The 21,835-nt window shown below is 37.2% G+C and overlaps 1 protein-coding gene across 3 annotated transcripts in view; it reads left to right on the top strand.

Moving 5' to 3' along the window:
- Nucleotides 1-21,442, top strand: part of casd1 (CAS1 domain containing 1) — a 100,925-nt gene extending 79,483 nt beyond the window's left edge. For all 3 annotated transcript variants that reach the window (XM_073054206.1, XM_073054207.1, XM_073054209.1), the window contains 11 exons: nt 22-236; nt 3,517-3,933; nt 4,620-4,709; nt 4,879-4,998; nt 9,853-10,009; nt 10,779-10,858; nt 14,264-14,365; nt 15,391-15,531; nt 15,893-15,970; nt 16,058-16,150; nt 17,556-21,442. In XM_073054206.1, the coding sequence (XP_072910307.1) occupies nt 22-236; nt 3,517-3,933; nt 4,620-4,709; nt 4,879-4,998; nt 9,853-10,009; nt 10,779-10,858; nt 14,264-14,365; nt 15,391-15,531; nt 15,893-15,970; nt 16,058-16,150; nt 17,556-17,819 (1,757 nt within the window). In that variant the 3' untranslated portion in view covers nt 17,820-21,442. The remainder of the gene's footprint in view (nt 1-21; nt 237-3,516; nt 3,934-4,619; nt 4,710-4,878; nt 4,999-9,852; nt 10,010-10,778; nt 10,859-14,263; nt 14,366-15,390; nt 15,532-15,892; nt 15,971-16,057; nt 16,151-17,555) is intronic.
- Nucleotides 21,443-21,835: the final 393 nt, after the last annotated feature.

Raw genomic sequence — 21,835 nt, 5'->3', positions numbered from 1 at the left:
GTTTTTCATTATCTTTCTTAGAGCCAGTATATGAAGATTTGCTGAGTGAGAATAGAAAAATGATTACTAATCAGAGGATTAGCTTGTACAACAATGCAGCTTTGAGCATTTTGAACAGCAGCACCAGAAATACAGCAGCCAAAGTCAAGATTCTCCAGGCTTCCAAATTAGTTGCAGAAGAAACCATAGCAGGCTCTTTGGATGGTTTGCATTTACCTGAAACTACGAGGGACATAGTAGGTATCCTGTGAAAATAACTGTATAAATATTTGTTTTATTTTTGTAGTTATGTGAAAATACACTGTATACAGTATATTTCATATTATTCTAGTTAAGATTCATCCAAGTAGAATGGTAATCTAATACAGTATTTTAAAAAATGAGTATGTTAACATAATTAATAGAAGAAGTGTGCGTTTTGTTTGTACGAGTATAGAGAAAGCATTGCCCACTTGCCCTGGAGTTTAATTAACGTTACTTGGCAAATTGGGTTACAGCCACAAAAAGCCAAACAGCTTCAACAGTTTAGATTTCTGATGTAGCAGCAGATTTTTAAATTTTCAAACAAGCAAGATCATAGGACACTGTTTTCATTCTGTGTTGAAATGCAAGGGTAGTAAAAGCCAAGTAAATTGTCCTCAGACTGTGCATATATACAGTACAACTGTATATAGGATGAGAGGTGATCTGATAGAGGTGTATAAGATGATGAGAGGCATTGATCATGTGGATAGTCAGAGGCTTTTTCCTAGGGCTGAAATGGCTAGCACGAGAGGGCACAGTTTTAAGGTGCTTGGAAGTAGGTACAGAGGAGATGTCAGGGGTAAGTTTTTTACGCAGAGTGGTGAGTGCGTGGAATGGGCTGCTGGTGGTGGAGGCGGATACAATAGGGTCTTTTAAGAGACTCCTGGATAGGTTCACGAAGCTTAGAAAAATAAAGGGCTATGGGTAACCCTAGGTAATTTCTCAGGTAGGGACATGTTCGGCACAGCTTTGTGGGCCGAAGGGCCTGTATTGCGCTGTAGGTTTTCTATGTTTCTAACTGAAAGAAGCAACATTCATCTAGGTCACATTGCACCTACAAAGCATATTTGACAAATTATTTCCACAAATAAGCTAATAAAGCATAATTTAAAACCACAGTTAAACAGCAAACAGTACAGTCCTAGAAACGAGATCTTGGTTGCGGCAGGGTGTTTATCAGTCTCACAGCCCAGGGGAAGAGGATGTCTGTTGAATTGATGAGCAAATCTACTTGCTATTACACCTGTTACTGATCAGTTTAGAATGCACAGGACGGGGGTCTCTTCCATTGCTCTGTTTGGTATTTCACTCGATGTTTTCAGCCTCTGTGCAAGGCTCTACAAATGGCATGCTAGTTCTGCAGGTAGTGCAGCCCTCTCACTGCTCTGGCAATCTGGTTTGTTTCTCCGCTGCTGTCAGTGTGTGGTTTGTATTTTTATCTGTGACCGTGTGGGCTTCCACTGAGTTTTTTTTCTCCTACAGCTTGCTAATAGTAGAGTCATTAGAAAATGCAGCACAGAAGCAGACTCCCTGGTCTGGCTGGTCTGTGCCAGACTTACCCAAACTTCTCTTAGATGTTGAAATCAAGCTCGCATGCACCGCTTGTTCTGGCAGGTTGTTCCACACTGTCAGGACCCAGGGAAGAAGTTTCCCCTCATATTCCCCTTAAACTTTTCACCTTTCCCCCTTAAGCCATGAGGTCAGGTTGTAGCCCACCAATCTCAGTGGAAAAAGCCTGCTTGCATTTACCCTATCTATAATCCCCTATATGTCTCTACCAAATCTCTCAATCTTCTACATTCTAAGAAATAAAGTCATAACCTGTTCAATCTTTCATTGGAACTCAGGTCCGCATCCTTGAAAATTTTCTCAATACTCCGTACCTTATTTATATCTAGTAACAATGGCTGGAATTTCTGGAAGCAATTCGGAAGGCACAGGATATGTACATCCCAAAGAGGAAGAAATACTGTAAAGGAAAGACGACCCAACCATATCAAAGCCAATATAAAAGGCAAAGAGAGTGCTTATATTAGAGCAAATATTAGTGGAGGAGTTAGAGGATTCGGAAGCTTTTAAAAACATACAGAAGGCAACTAAAGAAGTCATTAAGAAGGTAAAGATGGAATACAAAAGTAAGCTAGCCAATAATATTAAAAAGGATACAAGAAATTTCTTCAGATAAATGAAGAGGCGAGTAGGTATCGGACCACTGGAAAGTGATGTTGGAGAGATAGTTATGGGGGACAATAAAATAGCAAATGAACTGAATAAGTATTTTGCATCAATTTTCAGTGTAGAAACACTAGCAGTATAGTGGAAATTCCAAGTGTCAGGGGGCATGGAGTGTGTGAAGTTACCATAACTAGAGAGAAGGTTCTTGGAAAACTGAAAGGTCTGCAGGTGGATAAGTCACCTGGACCAGATGGAACACCCCAGATTTCTGAAGAGATTGTGGAGGCATTAATAATGACCTTTCAAGAATCACTAGATTCTGAATGGTTCCAGAAGACTGGAAAATTGCAAATGTCACTTCACTCTCTACTCAAGAAAGGAGAGGCAGAAGTTAGTCTGACCCCAGTGGCTGGGAATGATACACACGCAGCAGCCAATTCCATGAGGTACACTTGTACACTGCTCATTAATGCACATATCCAATCAGCCAATCCTGTGGCAGCAACTCAGTGCATAAAAGAGGTTCAGTTGCTGTTCAGACCAAATATCAAAATGGGAAAGAAATGTGATATAGGCGATTTTGACTGGAGTGATTATTGGCGCCAGACAGGGTGTTTTGTGCATTTGAAAAAATGCTGCTCTCCTGGGATTTTCACACACTACAGTCTCTAGAATTTACAGAGAATGGCGTGAGAAACAGAACATCCAGTGAGCGGAAGCTGAGTGCGTGAAAATGCCTTCTTGATGAGAGGGGCTCAGAGGAGAACGGCCAAGCTGGCAAGCTAACAGGATGGCACAGTAATTCAAATAACCAAGCATTACCACAGTGATGTGCAAAAGAGCATAGCTGAACGCTCAGCACATTGACCCTTGAAGTGGATGGGCTTCAGCGGCAGAATGCCATGAACATACACTCAGTGTTCACTTCATTAGGCACAGGAATTGGCCACTGAGTGTATTTTAGCAGCCTACTGTATTTTTTTTTCATTTCCAGGCTCATTTAGACAGTACTGAAGGATCTTCCTGTATGTGCTTTTATTATTTATATATGAATGGCTTTGATGAGTAAACCAACTGATAAACCACTAGAAATGTAAAACACTCATCAAAAATGTGAACTGCTTGTTGTCCTGATACTTTTTAATACATTGATGCAATAATGTTTAATGCATTGATTAATACGGTAAAATTTTATATGTAGTGACATTGTGTTTATGCAATATGAAATGAATAATTACAAATTCTATTTTGGTCTGTTTTATCACATTGAAAGATGTCTTAGGTAAAATAGCAATTCTTAATTTTTTCTTCTTACAGAATGCTATGATTCTTATGAATTCCTACTGCAACAGGATTGTGAAGCCCATCGATGGTTCCTGCTGCCATCCTCAGCCGCCTCTTTCTCTCATTCAGAAACTGACTGGCTGCTTTTTTAGCACTTGCATAATTGGTTGTATAATTGCAACTTACTTCTGTCATAGTTGGCGAAGAAGTAAACCTAATGCTGATGTGGAGAGTGGAGAAGAGAAGAAACCTGCCACAGCTTCAGTTTCTAGTCCTGAAAAACTATTGTTTTGCCTTTCTAAATTAGGCCTGATTATGGGCTATTTCTATCTCTGCGATAGAGCTGATTTATTTATGAAAGAACAGAAGTATTACACACACTCTACATTCTTCATCCCACTGGTGTATATTATTGTGCTGGGAGTTTTCTACAATGATAATACAAAAGAGGTATTTTTAATCTATGTTTTTCAGCACTACATGTTACAGTACATTTATTGCTTAGTACAGTATTATTGCAGATTAAGAATAAAACTGACGTGTGTCTTATTTCAAATCAAATTGGACAATTCATAGCTACATAAAGTGAATTTGCAAAGAAATTCAGGAATGTGTGGTTAAAATCCTGGATACTTGTCCTACTACAGATTTTCTAAAGTAATTGGTTGGATCCATAATTTAAGTTGAACATTAGTCAAAGGCATTTTGCGTTCTTAAGTATACTTTCACTACTCTAGTGGTCCAAAATAATGTTCAAGGTTATTTTTCTTTGGTGGTTGGCTGTCATGTTTCCCTTCAAGATGGAAAGTCATGATGTTATAGTTACGCAGTATTGGCTTCTTATTAGTGAACTCGCATCCAAGCTAGATGTGAAGTAGAGAAATTCTGCATTTGACTATAGGAAGGATTGCACTTGTTCAGTCCTGCAGGCAGAAAAGCTATTTTATAAGGGAATAAATGATTTGGAGTGGAGTGGGGATCAAAAGGTGGTTGAATCACTAATAAGCTCTTGACTGACAAACAATATTATTGGGCTTTAGAACTGGAGAGATTAATGTGCTGGTTAATAAGTGGGGTGAATTAATCATTATTAACACATGTATATTCATGGATTGGTTTATTCTTGTTCTTATTAGACCACTATGTTAAACAGAGAACAGACAGATGAATGGAAGGGCTGGATGCAGCTAATAATTCTGATATATCATATATCAGGAGCAAGTACTGTAAGTGTCAGTTCTTATGCATATTAGCTACATGCTCAGAGTAGAGGCTTGATTGAAATTTTGTTTACTTTTGCATTAATTGTTAATGTGCCTTGGTGCCAATGTGTAATATTTTGATTTCAATACTATTGACATGAACATTATAATCTGTTGAACTTTTTATTTTTAGTTTTTACCTGTGTACATGCATGTTCGCGTTCTAGTGGCAGCTTACCTGTTCCAAACAGGCTATGGACACTTTTCTTACTTTTGGAAAAGCGGGGAGTATGGAATCTCTCGAATTTGTCAGGTAATCAATATAAAATTATACAAAGACTGCACATTGTGTAGAATAATTAAACTGTCTCTTTTTGTTCAGTTAAAGCATGAATTCAAATCATTCAGAACATAGAACAGTACAGTGCAGTACAAGCCCTTTGGCCCATGTTGATCTTAATGCACGTCGAAATTGCCTGTCTACCTGTACACGGTCTATATCTCTCCATTCCTTGCCCATTCATGTGCCTGTCTAAACACCTCTTAAATGCTGGCATTGTATCTGCTTCCACCACTCCCCTAGCAATGCTTCCCACTCTCTGTTCTTAAAAAAGACAATTCACTTTATAAATTTTCTTTAAAATTTCAGCCACTCACCTTTAAGCTTTGCCCTCTAGTGCTTGACATTTCCATCCTGGGATAAAGAGTTTGCTTACCCCACCTTTGCCTCTCATTATTTTGTGCTGTTCGGTCCAGTCACACCTTAGCCTTTGCCATTTCAAAGAAAACAATCAAAGAATGTTTTCTTTGAAAACTCTTAAAAGAATACTCTCTAATGTAGGCAACATCTTTATGAATCTCTTCTACACCCTCTGCCTCTAAAGTCTCCATATCTTTCCTGTAATGCACACAATTCCTCAAACACAGCCCGTCCAAAGTTTTATAAGATATTTAATATTTTAAAATAAAACATAAATATGTAGATCTATATGTTGGAACAGGAGTTAGATTGTTTATCTTTTTGGGCATGCTCCACCATTCATCGTGGTCATCGCCAATCATCTGCTTCAGTAATCTTCCTCATACCACTTGATCCTTTTAGCACTAAGAAATATATCTACTATCTTCCTGATTCTATGTACTGACTTGACTTCCACTGCATTCAGTGATTGAAAATGCCCCAGGTTCACTTTCTTCAGTGTCAATAAATTTCCTCTGATAGCTATTTCAATTGACGTACCTAATAACTCACAGTTCTGATCCCGGGATCTGGACGCTATAACCATGGGAAACATTCTCTTGGTGACTCATCCTTTTAGTATTTTATGTTTCTGTGAAGCCCAATGAATGTAGCCTAATCAGCCCAATCACATCTTACCCTAAATCCTGTCATCTCAGAAATCAGTCCAGTCAACTTTTGTTGTATTCCCATGATAGCAACTTGCTTTCTCAGATAAGAAGACTATAACTCTAGATAATATCTCATCAATGTCCTGTACAGCTGCAGGAATAAAGACAAACATACCATTAAATTCCAAGCTGTTGCAGCTGAAGGCCTGCGTTCAATGACTAGTTTGCAAGGACACCCAGGTCTCGTTGAGATTTCCTTTTCCCAATCAATCGCCACACAAATAATAGGCCTTTCTGTTTTGGAGCTTAAGTGGATAATATATTTATCCATTTTAAACTTCATGATTCATGCATATCCAACATGCCTATATCATATTAGAGCCTTTTTGTACTCTCCTCACAGCTCCCTTGTTCACATAGCTGATGCATATTAGGAATAGCCATGGTACTGATTTATGACAGCACCAGTAATGGTACTGATGTATAAGTTACTTCATCTCACTAATCACTGCCTGCCACTTGGAAGAAAGCTCCATTTACTCCTATTTCCTACCTATTAATCCATTATTCCAAACTTCAAATGCTTTAATTTATACACTAACCTCTTATGTGGAACGTTACTGAAAACCTTTGAATGTTCACATTCATCACTGGTTCATCCTTATTTATTCCACTAAGGATTACTGCTGGGACCTTTTGTTACGGGATATTTATTTATGAAGGGAATGGGTATGGATGACGCACAAGAAGAGGACCTGAATTCCTCTTCCTGGGATCATGTGATCAGCACAGCATCACATGCCAAATGGCATGTTCAGTACTAAAATATTCTACATAAATGATTTGGATGAAAATGTAAATGAATTGGTTAGTAAGTTTACAGAAGTACAAAGGTTGGTTGAGTTGTGAAGAGTGAAGAAGGTCGTCAAATGATACAGCAGGGTTTATAAGCGTTTACAGATGTAGGTGAAGAAATGGCAGATAGAGTTTAATATGTGTGAAGGGTTGCACATTTGAAGATCAAATGTATACAGTTATTGGTAGGACCCATAATAGCATTGAAATTCAGAGGAATCTTTGAGTCAGGGTCCATACCGCCCTAAAATTGGTAGTTCAAGTTCAAGTTTGTTGTCATTCAACCATACATGTTTGCATACTAAATTAAACGGTGTTCCTCAGGGACCAAGGTGCAAAACAAAGTACATATATCACATACACTGCATAAAATAATATTGACAGATTTTTAATAAAATATTCAGTTCATGTACAAGTTGACGTAAATATACAGCAGTACCACTACTATTGGTGCTGTCATAAATAATGTGTACTGAGTGGTAGCAGGGTGTTCAGAAGTCAGAAGAAACTGTTACCCACCTAATAGTCCTTGTTCTTATGCTGTGGTACCTTCTGCTTGATGGTAGAAGGTCAAAGAGATTGTGGGAGGAATCCGTCACAATGTTGAGGGCTCTGTGAATATAGTGCTTCTGGTATATGTCCTGGATTGAGAGAGAAACACCCCTGATGCTCTCAGCAATCCTTACAATCTTTTGCAGGGCCTTGCAGTCAGATGCCTTGCAATTCCCATACAAGACAGTAATACAGCTGGTCAGGACACTTCCAATGTCCGTGATGTGCACTTGCAAGAAATTTGGTGTTCCTCTTTTCACAGAGGAGCCATTGATGTGCAGTAGGGAGTGGTCAACCTGCACCTTTCTGAAGTCTACAATCGTCTCTTCAGCCTTGTACATGCTGAGATTCAAGTTGTGTTTGCACCAGTCCACAAGCCGCTCTACCTCTTTGTATGCTGACTCATTGTTGATGAGGCCAGCCACTGTTGTGTCATCAGTGACCTTAATGCAAGTAGGTTATGGCATGCTTGCCTTCATCACTAGGGCACAGAGTATGCGAGTCATGTTTCAGTTGTGTAAAGTCACTATTCTACACTGCACTATTCTTGGTTGGTGCGGCTGCAACGAAACCCAATTTCCCTCGGGATCAATGAAGTATGTCTGTCAGTCAATGTTACAGCAGCCCAAAATGTCAAATGTTTATTCCCCTCAATTGATTCTGCCTAACTTACTGAGTTCCTCCAGCATTTTGTGTGCTCTGCTCAAGATTTCCAGCATCTCTTCTGTTTATCAGTTGTATAAAACTTCGGTTAGACTACATATGGAGTATTGTGTGCAGTTCTGGCTGCCTAATTACAAGAAGGATCAGGATTCAGAAGAGGTATAACAGGATGCTGCCTAGATTCGAGGGTATGAGCTTTAAGGAGAGGTTGAATAAACTTGGATTGTTTTTTTTCTCTGGAGTGGCAGAGGCTGAGTGGAGACCTGATGGCAGTTTATAAAATTGAGAGACATAGATAGGATAAATAAGTCTTTTTTTCCCAGGGTAAAAATGTTAAATACTAGAGGCCGTTATCATTAAGGTGAGAGGGGGATGTTAAAGAATAGTGTGGGACAAGTATAGTGGCATTCAAGGGAGTGTTAGATAGGTTGATGAAACACAAGGAGTGGAGGTATATGGATCATATGCAAGCAGAAGGAATTAGTTTTAGATATATGGTTACCGACACAATGAGCCACAGGGCCTGTTCCCGTGCTGTACGGTTCTATGTTCTGTGTGTTGTAACAGCCTCAAAAAGAACCATTAAAATTGACAGTCAGGATCTCCCTTTCATAAACATGTACTCTGTTGAGTCTCAATTGTGTTTTCTTATGACACCTTTTATAATGGATTCTGTCACTTCCTCTACTCCTGACGTTACACTACTGATCTGTGATCTCCGTGTTTGTTTTCTCCCCATTCCTCCCACCCCCACTATTTAAATAGTAGAGTCACATTTTCCTCCTGTCAATCTGTAGGGATTGCTTTAAAGTATAAAGCATGTTTGGAGGATAACCACCAATAACTTTGTTTTTAAAGTTTTTTAACGTTATAATTATTTACCAAGCACAGCGCTCTGTGATGCCTTTCTTCAGCTGTTGAAAAAAATGAATTTACCCCTTATAACAGTTCCAGAATTTTTGAACCTACTTGGCCTGAAACAGGTATTCAGTGTCAGCTGATATGTCTTAGTAAGAAAGCAACCAGGGCTTCTTCAGGATACTGTATAATGGGCTCAATAAATTGATTAGAAAGCATAACTCTGTTATAGGAGTCAAACTTGGACACACTGGAGGCTGTGGTAGAACAAAGGACCCTACAGAAAATCCTGGCAATGTTTCTCATCCTCTGCATGCCACCTTGGCTGAACAGAGGAGCACTTTTAGTAATAGACTAAGACAACTGCACTGCTCCAAAGAGCGCTATATGAGGTCATTCTTAATCTCCGCCATTAGGCTCTATAATGAGTCAACCTGTAGCTAGGGAAGTGATGACCACTCCTATTAGACTGTTTGAGGTAACTTATTTTTTATTTTTCCTTACTTTTTTCATATTTGTATATCTGTGCAGTTGTACGGCTACAGTGGCACCATGATTTCCTTTGGGATCAATAAAGTATCTATCTATCTGTTCATTTGATTAACTAATCAAAGAGAAATAGTGATGACATTTCTGGCAAAGCATTCAGGGATTTTCTTTCCATTAAACTAAGGTTAAACTTCAAATAAAATGAATCAGTCTTTTAGTTACAAGCTCGTATCAGAAGAGCAAGAAAAGAAATTTGAAGAGCAAGCCAAAATGTATAGAAACATTTTGTGAAGTTGAAAATTCATGCATTAACTATTGAATGATGGTTATTATTCACAACTGCATTTATTTTGAAATTTTACAGAAATGTTGGGTTATAACTTGTGATTTATTTTTGCAGATTTTATTTCGTCTGAACTTCTTAGTGGTGGTATTGTGCCTAGTAATGGATCGACCATATCAATTCTACTACTTTGTTCCATTAGTAACTTTCTGGTTCATGGTCATCTATGCTACTCTAGGGATTTGGCCTCAGACTGGCAAAAAAGATGAAAATGGTATAGTACTTGTTTATGTTTAAATATTTCTACCAGTAAGGGGCTTAAGGGAAATTTGAAAATCTGAGAGGCTGAGCAGTTATAAAATGTCCTCATGTTGCTCAGATGTTCAGTTTTACAGACAGACTGCATTATTAGGCAGTGCAAACACATGATCAAAAATTGTGAAATGTTAACTGTCAAAAATAAACGCTGATTTCCTGGCAATTTGAGAATTATTTCATATTCTGGTTTATTATTGTATTGTGATGTGAAATTTGTTGTTTTTAGCAGCAGTACAGTGCAAACACAAAATTACTGTAAAATACAAAATATAGTGCAAAAATAAGAAAAATAGTCAGAAATCTGATGGCAGAGGGGAAGAAGCTATTTGAATCGTTATGTGTGGGTCATCGTGCTCCTCAATTTATTGCTGATTAACTTTTAAAGATAACTTAATAATTGTGATAGATTTGAATAATCCAGCGAAAAACTTAAATACACCACTATGGTCTCTGTGTTGCTACCAAATAGGAATGTTTGCACAAAGATGGGGGAAATACGTGACTTCTGCTAAAAATGATTCTTGTAACCTGAAAAGGCATGGATTGTTTAACTTATCAAAAAAGAGAATTGGATAATATGGACCATGTAAATAATCATATTAATTTCCAGGTAGTGAATCGCCATATTTTAGTTAACACCACCATCAAATGAATGTTTTTGCATTTCTTATAATCTGAAGTTATTTGAGCGTTGACCCAGTCCAAAACTTGTATTTTTATTTTAGGATCCTGTTCCCCTTATTGGGAAGTGGTGTTCAAGTTGCTTGGTTTGCTATTGTGCATATGTCTGCTTGCTGCTTCTCAGGTTAGTGAAAATTATGCAAGGGAAAAATTGCTGTTTTTTCCCAGATGGAGAAGAAAGGATTAAGTATGCCATATTTGGAATTGGCAGTGGGAGGATAGGGAAGGAAATAGATAGATAGATACTTTATTCATCCCCATGGGGAAATTCAACTTTTTTTCCAATGTCCCATACACTTGTTGTAGCAAAACTAATTACATACAATACTTAACTCAGTAAAAAATATGATATGCATCTAAATCACTATCTCAAAAAGCATTAATAATAGCTTTTAAAAAGTTCTTAAGTCCTGGCGGTAGAATTGTAAAGCCTAATGGCATTGGGGAGTATTGACCTCTTCATCCTGTCTGAGGAGCATTGCATCGATAGTAACCTGTCGCTGAAACTGCTTCTCTGTCTCTGGATGGTGCTATGTAGAGGATGTTCAGAGTTTTCCATAATTGACCGTAGCCTACTCAGCGCCCTTCGCTCAGCTACCGATGTTAAACTCTCGAGTACTTTGCCCACGACAGAGCCCGCCTTCCTTACCAGCTTATTAAGACGTGAGGCGTCCCTCTTCTTAATGCTTCCTCCCCAACACGCCACCACAAAGAAGAGGGCGCTCTCCACAACTGACCTATAGAACATCTTCAGCATCTCACTACAGACATTGAATGACGCCAACCTTCTTAGGAAGTACAGTCGACTCTGTGCCTTCCTGCACAAGGCATCTGTGTTGGCAGTCCAGTCTAGCTTCTCGTCTAACTGTACTCCCAGATACTTGCAACACAAATGTCTGTCATGGTTAATAATCTCTTTGGAAAAATTGCACTCCTGTTCTGTTGTCTTGAGTAGATGTACAAGTTTGCAGCTTCCTGTGTGAGAAACGCTGGTGATGCATTGGACTTCATAAGCTAGTTTATTTCCAGAATCTGCATTTTCTTTACTAAAAACAAAATGTCCAACGAACACTTGTTTTATTAATAGTAATAGTCAAAGTCATACAACACAGAAACAGACTCTTCAACTTTAACCCTCCATGTCTTTGCTAACCATTAAGTATCTATTTGTTCTAATCCCATTTACCAGCCTTTGATCTGTAGCCTTCTAATGCTGGTGATTCAAGTGTTTAGCCAGTGTTTTTTTTAATATTGTAAGAGCATCTCCCTTCCCCACCTTTTCAGACAAGGTAGAGGGAAATATGTCTTCTGCCTTCATTCTGTATTTGCACATTCAGGGATCTGTGAACTTTTTACACAAGAGTCCCTTTTTACCTCAACCATCCCCAGGGTACTACCATTCATGGTACCCTTCCCTTAACTTGTAGGGTTATGATCATTAAAGTGCTTGCCCACTGACACTTCATTCTCTAGAATTAGGCTTATCACTGCCGAATCCCCAGTAGGAGTATCACAAAAAGCTCTCCTGGAAGCACTTGAAAAATTCCAGCCCATTTTATCCTTTCAGATGTAGGATTTCCCAATTAATATTGGGGGAATTGAAATCCCCTCCTATCGTAAGCTTTTCTTGTGTCATCACTTACACTTCTCTGATATACCTACAAATTTGCTCCCTTTCTTCTGCAACGAGGCCTGTAGCATAGCCCCCTTTTTTATTCTTAAACTCTTTTTATGCGACTTTATTTCAAGAGCCTTCTAACAAATCTCGCATCATAACTCCTTGCTTAGTAATACAATGCACCCTATGTTGCATTCCCCCCACCACCAGCCCTGTTGAACTTGGAAATTTTGGTGGGGTCCCTGAAAACACTTCTATTCTCTTTGGCTAAACATTGGCTTGAGTGTGGAGTATAAAATGGCAGCAGCATAATTAAATTGACAGGGTCCATTGATTAACCCCACTGCTCAATAGGCTGCCTGTGGTTTCAGGCCATGCATTTGAGCCCTTTATCGTCGTTCATCCTTCACAAATTGCACCTGATAGGAGTGTGCATATGCAACTTGGCCCTTGTTTGAGGTTTATGACAGCATGGAGCCTGAAGCATTAAGTGTTCCTCAGATTAATTTACACCCCACTGCCTCCTTTTTCCATGTAGAATGCAGCAGGAATTTACTCACATTCATTTTGCTTTTCCTTGTAATTTTTCTTACATTACTCTCTTTTGGGATGTTTCACATACGCAAATATCCACTGGCTCTAAGGTCGGTTGTTTCTTCCTCTCCATAGATGCTGCCTGACCTGTAGAGTTCCTCCGGCATTTTGTGTGTGTTGTTCAAGATTTAAACTAATTTATTCTGTAATCGAGCTAAGCTACTAGATCGTGCTTCCTGTGACTTCACTGTTAGGATCTTGTACTTTAAAGTTGCCTGTAAATTAGTTCTAAAAGGCAACGTGTGAACACTTCCACATGGAAATGGCTGTCAGATCGCACACTTAATTGTCCCAGCAATGGCTGTTCAAAAGCTGAATAGTAACCTCCTACCCCAAGTTATTGAGATATTTATTGTGACTGGCGCATCCAGCTGAGGAGCATCAGGTGGCCGGAGGAAGGGTGGAGATAAGAACAGAGGCTGGGAGATGTCTGGTGGATGCAACAAAGGGTTACAGAGTATGGAATCTAATAAGAATTAGATTGTATGTAAGAGAGGGATAATGAATGTAAGAGAGGGATACTGGACAGATGGGAACAGCAGAGAGGAGGGGATGGGGATGAAGGTGATTTAAATGTTTGGTTATAGGTAAATGGAACCAGATGGAGGAGGGAAAACATTTGGGTATTGTGGGCTGGGTTTGGAAAGAAGGGGGTGAGTGGGAAGATGCATGGTTAAGAAGGAGAGAGAAAGGAGCGGAGCCCCTACTCATCCCAGATTCCAGCATCTGCAATCTCTTGAGTACACAATTTTTTACTCTACTATTAATTTCTATAATTTGCAAACACCTTATGTTGGTCTTGAAAGGGGGGCTATTTCATGTTGTATTATGTTTTGCAAAAGTTATTAGATTTTTTTCTAGAGAAACTCAGTAAACAGAAGATGTTCAGAAAGATCAGTTACTTCATTGTTTGAGTTTCATCTGAGATCAAATGTTAAGCACTTAAGCAACAAAACTTTAGTTTTTCCCAAGCTACCTTCCATTGCCTTTCAGCAAATTAGCATTGCTTTACCCTTATGTTGGATTTCTATTCTAACTGCAAAATTAGGTATGAAATAAAGTAAAATGTGCACAGATCTTGTTTTATCAGTCATGATGCAAACTTAGGAAGCAATGTTGCTTGATGTAGTGCAAACTAATATAAAACTAGCATTATATCTTGAATAAATTTTTGGATTAAAATTTTAGATTTTCAGGTATTGGGTTTATTGACATGCATGTAAACAAATTTACGTTTATTTTCCGTGTGGTTTCGAAGTTAGTTCACTTAAACAGTATTTAAATACCTGACGTTGTATTGATTTTTGTCTATTTCAGAGTTCTTTTGAGAAGGTTTTTTCACTATGGCCAATTTCAAAACTATTTGAGTGGCAAGGATTCCTTCACGAATGGTGGTTTCGATGGAAGTTGGATCGTTTTGTATGTAACCATGTCAGCTTTCATAAGCAGATATATTAAGCAGTACAGTGCCTTATTTCTGGAAATATTGTCTTAACTACTTGCTTGTAGTAAATTGTCAGTATCTTCGTATATCGATAACACGAACAAGTTATTTTTCTTTTAAAATAAACCATTCTATTCCTTAATGATATATGAGTATTATGAGCATGACTGGGGTAACAGAGGTGATTCATTATCATCTTGAAGCAAGTTAAGGATTTTTTTTAACATTATCTATGCTGGATGATGTCTTTAAAAAAAAAAGTGACTTTCTACGTGGTAAAGTTCATGGGTTTTTGAGGATTTACCAAAGAAGCCCTTGCAAGTTGCTGCAGTGCACCTTGACAAGATAGTATTTCATACATGATTTGCACTGTTGGTGGAGATTATGAATTAATACAGTGGAGAACAACCTACCAGGCAAGCTACTTTGGCTTGTAAAGCTACTTCAGTGTTATTGGAGCTGCATTTATCCAGCTCTATCACACTGTAAATATGAAAAAAGGAACATCAATAAATGCCAAGAGTTGCATAGTGTCCCTAATCCCCCCCCCCATAGATGTGCTATATGTTTCTTGTGCTGTGTATGACTGTTGGTACTGTGTTTTGCACCTTGGCCCTGGAGAAACGTTGTTTTGTTTGGGTGTATACATGAGTATTCAAGTATGGCTGAATGACAATTGAACTTGAACTAAATGTGAGGAAGTCATAATGGGATTTTTACCATTATTGGCCCTTCCATTGAAGGAGTTAAGCTTGAAACTGACCAGTTTCCATACAAAATCTGCATTTAAACCAGTTTGCTATTTTCCACAAGAACAGCCGCTTTGGCTCCCGAAGTCTGTGCTAATCATGATGTCAGTCCATTCCCTGCTTGTTCATTGTTTGTCTAAGTGCCTCTTCAATGCAGCTTTCATACAATGTTATACTCTTTACACATTCTTTAACTCATGTGTTATGGAAATATAACTGTTTTCACTTATTTTATGCTCTTTTGTTTGTAGGCTGTTGTACATGGTATGTTCTTTGCTTTTCTTTATGGTGTATTAAAGAAGGGTCATCTGCTTTCTGAAGGCAAAGGAGAGACATTGTTTGCGCCCAGAATGTCGTCCTTCTTACTTTTTACATCAGTGGTGGTGTTTTTGGTGAGTCTAATCTTTCAATAAATTATCCAAGACTGTTTATTCAGTTACGGAAAATAAGTATTTTCATGTAAATATTGAGGTGGCACTTTGTGTAAAAACAGTCAAAAATTATTGTACATGGACATGGAAGCAGGAAGGACATTTCGAAATTTGAAGTTGATTACTTTGTCATTGAATCTTTGTAAAATGAAATCAAGTGAAATTCATTTTCTGAATCAATGCTTATTGCCACAATGAAGAATGTTGAAACAGAACCCGTAGTTAACATAACTGAAAAACGTGTATATATTTTATAGAAATCATACTTTTTTTCTGTGCATATTTGCAATAGCAACAAATGAGGTAATCTTGTTATTCACAGACCTACTCAATCTGGTGTGCCAGCTGTAAAAGTAAAGCCGAGTGCAATGAGTATCATCCTTACTTCTCTGTATTGCAGGTAATTTCCTTGATTTACAGGATTAAATTGGGCAGCATTTTTATAAACATTATTTCCTACTGAATGCCTTCATACATTATTTTTCAGATCCTGTCCTTCGTTCTCATTAGGAACATTCCTGGTTATGTTCGCTCTGTGTACAGTTCCTTCTTTGCATGGTTTGGCAAGATCTCCTTGGAAGTAAGTGAGACCATAAGTTGACTGTTTTTGAGAGCTGAGTTATGTGAATTCAAGTTGATATTGCATTACGCAGCCATTCTGTAGTCACTAGGATTGGAGAACAGGGAAATAAATGTGTTAAAAATTACACAGAGAGCAGGGGAGTGTGATTAAAAATAAAAATCAGCCATGATTGAATAGTAAGCAGACTCGATGGGCTGTGTGTTCTTAAATCATTGATAGATGATAGGGGAAGTGAGAAGAAATGGATGGAAAGACTGCTGAGTGAAGTCACTGGGTTTTGAGCAGAGTCAAAAAAAAGAACTTGATTAACATGAAATGTGTGTGAGAATTTAAAAAAAAAACTGGCATTAAGCTGAGATGAGATTAGAAATGGCAAGGGTCAGGGGTGTTTGTAATCATTCAAATTGCGGTGAAGATGGTTAGTAATTTCCATTAAATTATAGATGTGATTCAAGACACCATTAGCTGTCATGAATTCTTTATAAGTTTTTGAAAGCTATTAAAGCTTCAAAAATTTTCTGTGGAACTACTTGTTAATGGGAAAGGTTGCTAAATAGGAGTTATGAAAATCACAATGTTCTAAATTTGAAGTAGGAAAGAAAATTCAGCAATCCTTTTGAATGTTTATTAAATGTAAGCCAATCATATGTACTTCACAGTCAGAGCTAAAGTACCTTCCTCCCCTCCCCTTTTCATCCCTGAAGTGGAGATGTATTTGTTGGACCATTTCTTTGTGCCATGCAGGTAACATGATACTATTCATGATCAGATTACTATTGGGAGGTGAAATTGTCTAATTTTCTTTATGTTCACTGCCATTTGAAGGTCACTAGTAAAATAATTTGTACAAGTTAGGATTTACCTGCAGGACTGCCATATCAACAAACTTTACCATCCCACCCCATTGTAATTGTTCTGTCAATATTGAATACACAGTTCTAAATTTGTGGGCAGATTGTTACTGGTGATTTCCCAGCTGTAGTCTGTTTACTGAACTTGAACCAGAGCCAGACCTGGAACATGCACAGTAAGCCCATCCATCTGAATGCACAGGCAGGGGTTATTTTTAATACTTTTTGTTAAGGGCTTTCTGTGACTCTCCATGAAATGACTTTGGATAGCACTGTCACATCGGAAAGGCCAAGCTTTGTAGTTGGTTTGCAGGTCAGCGACAGTGTGCATAAACATGCCACTGTAGCAAATTCTAGTCTGTTCTTATCTGCATGCAGCCCAGTTAGTTTTAGTTTGTTGCAGTTAGGGAGGTAGGTATATTCACTTCAACCTGTAGATTCAGCAGAGCAGAAGGAAGATTACAGAATGTACGTTTTCTTTAATAATATTGAATTTGTATATTCTATCAACATGATAATCGCATTGTACATTGATTCCCTTTCTTTTCTAGCTCTTCATATGCCAATATCACATCTGGCTTGCAGCAGATACCAAAGGAATCCTTGTACTCATTCCTGGCAGCCCAGTGCTCAATATTATTGTCAGCACCTTCATCTTTGTTCTAGTTGCTCATGAAATTTCTCAGATCACAAACGATCTTGTACAAATAACCATTCCCAAAGATAACTACGTTGCACTGAAAAGATTGTTGTGTGTAGGTATTTTTTTATTTGGGATTCTTGCGTTGTCATCTTTTGAACAAGTGAACAAATAATTGAAGTAATAACTACTTTTGACCTTCATATTTAATGAAGTGACCTCAGTTTATGGAGAAAAGAGAGCATAATTAAGTGCAACACTGTGAAATTCAACACAGCATCAAGTCTGGAAAAAGTAGTTGCTGCATTTGTACATAGTGTCTAAAATGTTTGGCTAAATTATGATTATTTGAAAGTGACTTTTATAACAATGGCATGATTGACTACTGAAAACATGGCATTTCTTCAAATGCTAATTCATGTGTTGGGTATTTCAAAGTTGGTAAAACAGCATTTCTGCGATTTTTACTTCGTGTCTTCATCAGGTTGTCAATATTTTCACTTTTTAAAATGGCAATTATTCCAGTTTTCTGAAGGAAATATTTTAGTCATCTGCTTAAATCTGATTGTAAAATACCTACATATAATATTCTACACAATTTAGTACAGCCATATTTATTAAATATATTAACACTCTGATGTTGAACACTTGAAATGTATTGGAAGGTGGAAAAGAAGTGAAGTCAGTGTGTTATTCATTATAAGTGCAACAATGGAGGGGTTAAACATGAATAGAGCTTCATGTTCTAGGGCTTTGTGGCTTTATGACTAAATCTGTTGTTGCGTTGTTGTTAAATCATGACGGGCTAAGAATTACACCCATTGGTTATAGCTTTTAATCTTGTGGAATGAGTGATAGTTGTTGGAATTTGATATGAAATGACAAACAGTGGTTTAATTAAGGACACTTGTTTAGTGTACAAGGGTATTGAGCAACGATTTGTAAATTAAGATAGTGTGATTGAATTGTCAAATGTTAGTTTGTGATCTCTTCAACTTGTATGATTAATTATATTTTGAGATTATTGAGAAATATAAAGACCCATGCCAACAACATGTTACAATTTGGTTTTTAGATAAAACCTTAAACAAGATAAATGTATTTGCTAAATTTAGATTCTAGCAGGGATAAGAAAGGAGAGAGTAGAAAGGAAAATGCTAAAAACAGATCTGAGTCTTTTGTGATGACCTGGGTGCCATAAGCCATTATTACCAGTGTCTTTCAAATCATGGTGAAGTTCTTTCAAAAAAGCAGTTTTTTAACCTGGCTTGATTCAAGCCCACATTTACAGATCCTGCAGTATACTATTTACTTTTAAAACTGTCTTCTGCACATTGACGCTTTTGAATCTCAGCATTTCTGTGTATTTCACTGTAGATAATTTTAATTTTTTATATGTTAGGACAGTACGTTACAGGCCCTTCCAGCCCAATGAGCCTGTGCTGCCCAGTTACATCCATGTGACTAATTAACCACCTAACCTGTACATCTTTGGAACATGGGAGGAAACTGGAGCCCCCAGAGGAAATTCTTGTGGTCGTGGGGAGAACAAACAAACACTTTACAGATAGTGTCGGGAATTGAACCCTGGTTGCTGACATTGTAAATTGATGCTCTAACCGCACTGCTACCATGCCACCCCTAAATCTGACGTCAGAAACCTTTTATTAAACAAGACATGCTAAAACTCAATTAGTCTTAAAGTTTGACTTTGTAACAATTAGTTTTAAAGGATTTGGTATTTATAACCTTACAAGACTTCACTGGTTCTATTTTGATCTGTTTTTGTTTAAGGATAATTGAAAATGGGTAAGAGAAGAATCTTCAAAATTTGTTAATTCTAATTCTTTGGAATTAAGTTAAAAATTTAAATTAAGTTTTAATTTTTTTGTTCAATAAAATCTCAGGTTCCCTCCCTGCAGTTACTAAGTGGGTAAAACCATAGCTGGTCCATCAGCAACAGCTGAGTATATAAGTGAGATAGCTGATTTGGGCTAAATGCTCTACTTTGTCAAGAGCTAAAATGTGTGCATGTGATAGTATTCTGTGTAAGTGCTCTCTATAGTTGAATACTTTCCTGTCATTAATATCAAATGATGCATGGTATTCTGGCTAGTAACTGCTTTAGCACTTAGAATTTTTTTAATGAGGTCAAACAGGTGTTGAATAGGGGTGGGGGGGAGGTGTAGAAAAGTTACCACAGTGCAGCCAAATTTCTAGTAATATCTGCACTAATGTGCTTGGAATTGCCACAGCTACTCCGCCTTTATTTATGTTAGTAAATTGCTATTTTATTAATTGTTCTGAAAATCAAAAAGATCAAATGAGTAAATTTTGCACTAAGACTCAGTTTATAACATTTCCCTAACAGCATGTGCTTTCCAGAATACGTGGCTTGTGGTGATGTATTTTTTATATGAAGCATTTGTTTTATTCAATTTATTTAAAATAATTTGGCTGAAGAAGTAACTGCAATGATTAGATTTTTACTTGCTATAAATTACTGCAGTTACAGAAATCACTATAATAACAAAAGCCTGATACCAAATGAATCTCTTAAAGTTTAAATTGCACTTGGGAACACAGTTTCAGTATCCCCATTCACATTTGGAGTTACGTTTTTTGGAAATTGAACATATTTTGTAATACTAAACATTTTTGAGATTTTGCACTGATTCCAATCTCAATGGTGTTATAAAGGTTGAACTTTTTCCTGAAATAACTTAAAGCTAATTATTTGTTTTCAAATAAAGCTTTTGAGTTTTCAATTAAAATTCTTACATTCTTGACAGATTTCCAGGGTGGTAGGAAATGTGAAAAATTGTTAAATTATATTTTATAATTCTTTAATATGAATTGTTTATAGTTTTGTCACTTTCTAAATTTGTGATTAAATATTTTTGCCTTTTTCAAATTGGATTAGTGCTGTAGAGGTGAAATATCATTCAATGATATTTGCTTCTATAGAAGGAGAATTTTCATGCATTAATGACTGAAGACAGTTTTTTTTATATTTTTATCTAATTTTGCAGAATACTTGATTGGTTTTATGAAGCATAGATTTATTTTTGACTTCAAGCATACATACTATTCAAAGCATCTTTCATAGTATGTTTATCTTTTCTCATAAATGGACAGTATAGGGTTTTAGTAGTTTGATTTGCTCCAAAAGATTGAAGTATGGATCTTGCCCTAAAGGTGAAAACCCTGAAACAAATTTCTGTAAGGCCATTTGCTGGGGAGAACCGGAAAGAGTCTATATGGTGTATTGGCACTGAACAATGTAATCTGATCATTTAGCTCAGGCTACAGCAGGGGTTCCCAACCTTTTTTATGCCCTGGACCCCTACCATTAATCTTAGAGTCTGTGGATCCCAGGTTGGAAACTCCTGGGCTTCAAATCCCAGCCCAAACTCTTCTGGAAACCTGATAACATAAAAGCTATCTACTGGTTTAATAAAGCAAACCATTTTTTTCCTTGGGCTTTTTTAAGCCGCTCTTGTTTTAAGAGATTTAATACCTGTGGAGTAGTTTTTTTTTATTTACCTGAATTTCATTAGAGACTGGGGGATCTTTATTTTGTTTAGATAATTCATTGTTGCATCTCAGTTCTCCGCCAAATGTAATCCCAAGCGCATTTTTTTCAAGTGTCTGCATGCTCATGCAAATTTCTTAACTGGCATAATGTTGTATTCTGTTTTTGGATAGATTTATTATATATAAACTGTTAAAATTGTGCACAAAAAGTGTTTTGATTTCATGTACAATGCCAATAAAAACAGCACTTCATTAAGGCAATTGTATTAACCTTTTTAAAAGAACAATAGTGTAGGTTTTTGACCATGATGACTATGCAGAAAAAGTGGTTTGCATAAATTAAGTTTACATTATGTTTGAGTAGTGACTTTTAAGTTATTGTGTAGTAACATAAGTCATAAAATAGATTGTGAAGTTAATAAGCCAAGATACTGTTGTTCAGTGCTTCTAATTGCAGAAATTTTGAAAAATAGAGAATTGACCTATTGTAGTTGAGTTCAAATATTTTAAAATAAAACTACCATGATCCATCATGAATAAAGTAATCAGACTAATAGAAATCTGTACAGGCTATTTTTACCATAGAAAAATTAAAAGGGCTATCAGTGCTAAACGGTTAATATGAAAGCAATGCCCATCTGGATTTAGACAGAC

This window comes from Hemitrygon akajei, chromosome 8 (genome assembly GCF_048418815.1).
Source record: "Hemitrygon akajei chromosome 8, sHemAka1.3, whole genome shotgun sequence".
In the NCBI taxonomy this organism is placed as follows: domain Eukaryota; kingdom Metazoa; phylum Chordata; class Chondrichthyes; order Myliobatiformes; family Dasyatidae; genus Hemitrygon; species Hemitrygon akajei.
This window is presented reverse-complemented; position numbering and strand designations above follow the sequence as displayed.